We start from the raw sequence: 4,712 nt of genomic DNA on the forward strand, positions 1-4,712 counted from the left end.
TATTAACGGAATGATCCAAAATAAGTTAGCTGATAGTCACTGCATGGCTAAAGACAATATAAACTTTGCAACTGTCTTTGTTAGCTAAATGTTCGTTTTTCTTTTCTTTAGCCTATCCTGGAGTAAACAAGAAAGGCTACAGAGTGTCCAATGTAAGAATCCAATGATACTGGTATGGGTAATTCATTTACATATAAATTTTATCAGGACACACACACATGTGTTACTAGGTCACTCTAATCTGGCCATTCTTTACTTTCCCAGGCTCATTTAATTTACCTCTCAAATGCCAACCAGGGCTCCACGCTAACCAGAAAACCCATCATCTTCAACTAAACACATAATGTTCCTGCTAGTTATAATTTTAACTCCCACTCCTTGATTCATAAGTGAGAACTTTCCTTCCACAACACCAGAACTTCCACAAAGGACAAACAACAGCCATCTGGGATCTAAGAGAGAATAGGAAAATAGATAAACAATCCTTACACTCAAAAGACCAATTTTTATTTTCAAAAACATCTTTATTCATGACACATATTAAAAAAAACTCCCACCCCCTGGAAATGAGCTAAAAAAATAAACGAAATCCACCTCCCACCTCCCTGTTCCCACTTCCTCCCATTCCCTCCAAATAAAAGGGAAAAAAGGCAAAGGAAAAAAAAAAACAAAACAAAAAACTGAAAAACAAAAAAATACCCCAAAACCCCCCAAAACAAAGTAGTGCATTTCCCCAGGGGGAAGGGGAATTTACACTGGAGCCGCTGGGAGCGGAACGGAGATCTTCCGGCTACAGAAACCTGCAAAGAAAGACACTCAAAACAGAAAAAGAAACACAAAAGGAAACAAAATAGATCACCAGGCAATCTGAAGGGGCAGGGAGCCGGAAAAGAGGGGTGGGGTGGGTGGTAGACCTGGCAGGACAGGAGCAGGCAGGAAGGGACTGTGAAAGTTAGGGAGAAGATGGAGGGAAGGTAACAAGCAGAACAGTTTGGTGTCCTTCCAGAGCCCTGGGTAAAAAAAAACCCTCCTACCACCCTTGCCACCTACCCTTGAGCAGGCCCCAAGGGGGTGAAGTAGGACAGGGAAACAGGGGGAGCAGCTTGCGCGGTTGAGACGTGTCCATGGCGAATCCCCAGAGTGAATGAGCAGCCCCCTGCCCCACTCCCTGGGCCTTCCCCTATTCCCCAAAGCAGGTCCCTCCTCAGCAGTTAGTTATGGGATTCTCCCCCCTTCCACAGTATATCCTTTTTTTTTTTTTTTAATTTTTTTCCATCAAGGTCATCTTCTGTTTTTCTTTTTTTTTTTTTAATTCTTTTTTTTTTTTCCTTCTTTCCTCTTTTTTTCCTCTCTCTCCTCCTAATACACACTTTTTTTAGTAAGGGGAATACCATGAAGTCGCTCTAGCCCGGCCCCTGGAAGAAAGAAGGAGAGTTAGGTGTTAACATAATCACTAGATAGTTCAGTACAAGCCCCTCCCCGTGGGCCCTCGCCCTAGTTACTGTAAAGGGGGAAAGAAGTTACCAAGTGTTCTAAAAATGACCCCACAATCCCAGAAATAGTGACGCAGCTGGCAAATGGGAGGGGGAAAATTAACAGAATATCTCTCCAAACAGTGGCAATAGAGAAGTGCATCTAAGACACAGGGGCAAGAAAAAGGACTCATTGTGTATCCAGTTTTCAATTTTCCACAGTTCTTAAACCCTATGCCCTTGCCAATAGATCATCTCTCACTCCTGGGAGCAGATGGGTAAACATTATGAAAAGCCCAAGTCTATGTTCCTAACTTATCTATTTAAATGAAGAGAGACAGAAATAAAGCAAAGCAACAACATGCGCAGCACCCTAGGTCCAGTGAGATAAATTAATCTTGCAAAAGACTGGCTCAGTTATAGAGTAAATATCTCAATATCCTCCCACACGGCTGTTGAGGAGGATCGACTAGCCTCTGGTATTCTTCCAAGGGACATTCAAACTCCAACTCCCCATCCAACTCTGGGAAAAGTAGCAAATTTCCCTTCAGTGCTTTCACTGCTTCCAGGCCCTATCCTTCCTGGCCTTCTATGTAAACACCCTCACTGCCACCAACTCTCAAGAAAAAAAAAGACTGGGGGGGAAAAAAGCATCTCTCAGAACAGAGTGGAGTGATCCAGCCCTTATCATCAATTCCTGCTCCAGAAAAAGATGATGAGACTGGCCTCCAACTACCTTCCTCACCCTGCACAGGCAGGAGACCAAGTCCCTGGAGACCAAGGGGAGGGGAAGGGAGGGAGGTTCCTCAGATCAGGAGAGAAGGAAGCATACAGGGCTCATGGGAGGCGGGGGAGAGGAGCAGCCCATCTATCCTGACCTGTAGACGCGACCCCGGGGCCTGCTGTTGAAACCACTGTAGAATCGAGAGCGGGAACTGTTGTAGTTGGTGGTCCGGGCCCGGTATCGGGCTCGTGGGAAACCCCGGTCTGTTGTGCTGATGCCTGGTCTGTTGGTTCGTTTTGGGATCACCTGAGAGTGAGATATGTACAACAGAGAGCCTTAGAAACGACCTGGAGGGTATATATAGAACCAGAATAGCAATGAGCATGGGGATTACCTTGATTTGTCTTCCTCTAAACAGGGACTCATCTAAGGCCAGGGAAGTCCTCACTGACTCTTTGTCTGAGAACTCAATGTATGCAAACCTGAAAGAAGTAATTAGCACTTTAGCTATCTGAAGTCACAAATAACAGCTCTTAGACCAAACATAACTTTGCAGACATGCTTTGTTTGGGTGCAATTTGTTCATGTTTTAAATTATTGGTCAAAAAATTTTTGAACGGAAGATTTTAACCAAAATTTCAGCTACTCTTGGAAAATTATAAAATAGGACACACGTGGCCTGGATTTCCACATGGCAGAATCAGCTGGGGCCAAGCAGAAGCTGCCCCTCCCCCTCCCCTTCTAGTTCACAATCCCACCCATACCTAGCCTTCATCTTTGTTATCTGTCTGGCCTCTGATGGCATTTATGTGCAACCCCCCAATACAGGTCAACATTAATGCTATATCTTAAAAGACAAAGATGACTTGTTTTAACAAGTTAACTTAGTGCTCAGCATAAAACATAACCTATTTTTAAACTGTGATTAAAATGACCTCAACTTACTTTCCTACTTACCCTTTGGGATGGCCACTAAATTTGTCACAGAGTATGGTAACACGGTTGACTGAACCACAGCCATGAAAGTGTGCTTCCAGCTCTTCTGCTGTTGCACCATAGTCCACCTGTGGGGGTGGGGGTGGGTACATTTCACAGGTACTGGCCAAACTCCTGTCTCAACAGGTACCCTGCCTAGACTTTGAGCTGGGCCATCCATATACACCAAGGCACATCAAATCTGGCTTTCTAAGAAATTAAATCTCTTTTCTTTCCAAACCCAGAGCCTCTGCTGATTGCCATTACCTTCTCCCAACCTTCCCTCTATTCCCAAATCCACCACTTATCCACTTACTCTGGGGATGTTCCTTTCAAGACTCCTATTAAATAACTCCCCAAAATAAGAGCGTTCCCCAACCCCAATCAGTGCCCTAGGACATACATTGCCAACATAGATGGACCGGGCATCAGCCTCCATCTTCTCCTCAATAGACATGATCACTGGGCCAGCTATGAAGAAAAAAGAATCAGGATAAAAAAAAAACACTTGTTTTCTGCTCAACCAATGTATGCACCACTACCACCACTAGTAAACACAAAGATTTCTGTCTGCTCTTTGCTGTATCCATTATCTAGAATAGTCTAGCACACAGTAGGTGCTTACCAAATACTTGAAATATTAAGGAACAGATTAATACCTTCTTTAAAAAAATCAAAACAGTACAGGAATACCTTCCTGCCCCCGAATTAAGTCCCCACTGAATAGCTCAGGTTGAAATGATTTGAAAAGTGAACAAAATTAAGTAAGGTGAGACTTGACATTTCTAAATTAAAGGGGAAGCCCCTGCAGCTGAACAGCTTCTCTTAGGACTCCTAACTAAAAGGTCTCCAACTTAAGGAAAAACTATTAAGATCTGAAGGTCAAATGCCAGCTGGCAACGTCCACAAATAGAGGTAAACTAAGAACAAAGAGAATCACATTTGTAACAGGGACAAAGGGAGGCACAAGACTATCATCACTAAAACATACCTTCTGTCTCATAAAGGTCAAAGAAACACACAATAGACTATGACCGGGACACCTGACCAGTAGTTGCTCAGACAAGCAGCTCCAAGGTCCCGAGCATTTAACCCCATGTAACCCGTGATCCCACAACGCTTCCAATCGAAGGACCCCGACTCCGCGTGTAACCGCCAGTTACTCACCATTGCCTGGAGGTGGACTCATATTCATCTGTTTCTCTACCTCGTTCTGTAGCTCTTTTAGCTTCTCAGCCTCTTCCTCCATTTCCCTGACTCGAGCTTTGATCGCTTCCAGCTCCTACAATGAGTGGGGAAGGTATGGAGAAGAGCTTAAGAGGCACCAACGCAGGGGCTCTGCCCTGCTCTCGGTCCGCGCGCGGCCCCAGCCATGCTCGGCCATTTCCCTCGCCCCACGCGAGGATCTTGATGAGAAGAAAAACAAGCTACCGTCTCTAGAACAACACTAGGTACCCATGACGCCCGAATCAACCCGGCTGGGCCTCTTCTCGCGGTGGAGGATCCGTCCCCAGCCCGGCCCCAGCCACGTTATTCCCCGC

At 45.1% G+C, this 4,712-nt stretch overlaps 1 protein-coding gene across 3 annotated transcripts in view; it reads right to left on the reverse strand.

The window, feature by feature from the left end:
- Positions 1-503: 503 nt before the first annotated feature.
- LOC102881809 (bcl-2-like protein 2) overlaps positions 504-4,712 on the reverse strand; it is a 16,015-nt gene continuing 11,806 nt past the window's right edge. For 2 of the 3 annotated variants that reach the window (XM_025048008.1, XM_025048009.1), the window contains exons 4-9: positions 4,339-4,453; positions 3,575-3,642; positions 3,154-3,260; positions 2,591-2,678; positions 2,351-2,502; positions 504-1,415 (exon numbers count right to left, since the gene is read on the reverse strand). In XM_025048008.1, coding sequence (XP_024903776.1) covers positions 1,376-1,415; positions 2,351-2,502; positions 2,591-2,678; positions 3,154-3,260; positions 3,575-3,642; positions 4,339-4,453 — 570 coding nt within the window. In that variant the 3' untranslated portion in view covers positions 504-1,375. Of the gene's footprint in view, positions 1,416-2,350; positions 2,503-2,590; positions 2,679-3,153; positions 3,261-3,574; positions 3,643-4,338; positions 4,454-4,602; positions 4,703-4,712 lie in introns of those variants that run through there. The other variant, XM_025048010.1, reaches the window with a different exon arrangement.

Source organism: Pteropus alecto, unplaced genomic scaffold (genome assembly GCF_000325575.1).
Source record: "Pteropus alecto unplaced genomic scaffold, ASM32557v1 scaffold335, whole genome shotgun sequence".
NCBI classification, from domain to species: domain Eukaryota; kingdom Metazoa; phylum Chordata; class Mammalia; order Chiroptera; family Pteropodidae; genus Pteropus; species Pteropus alecto.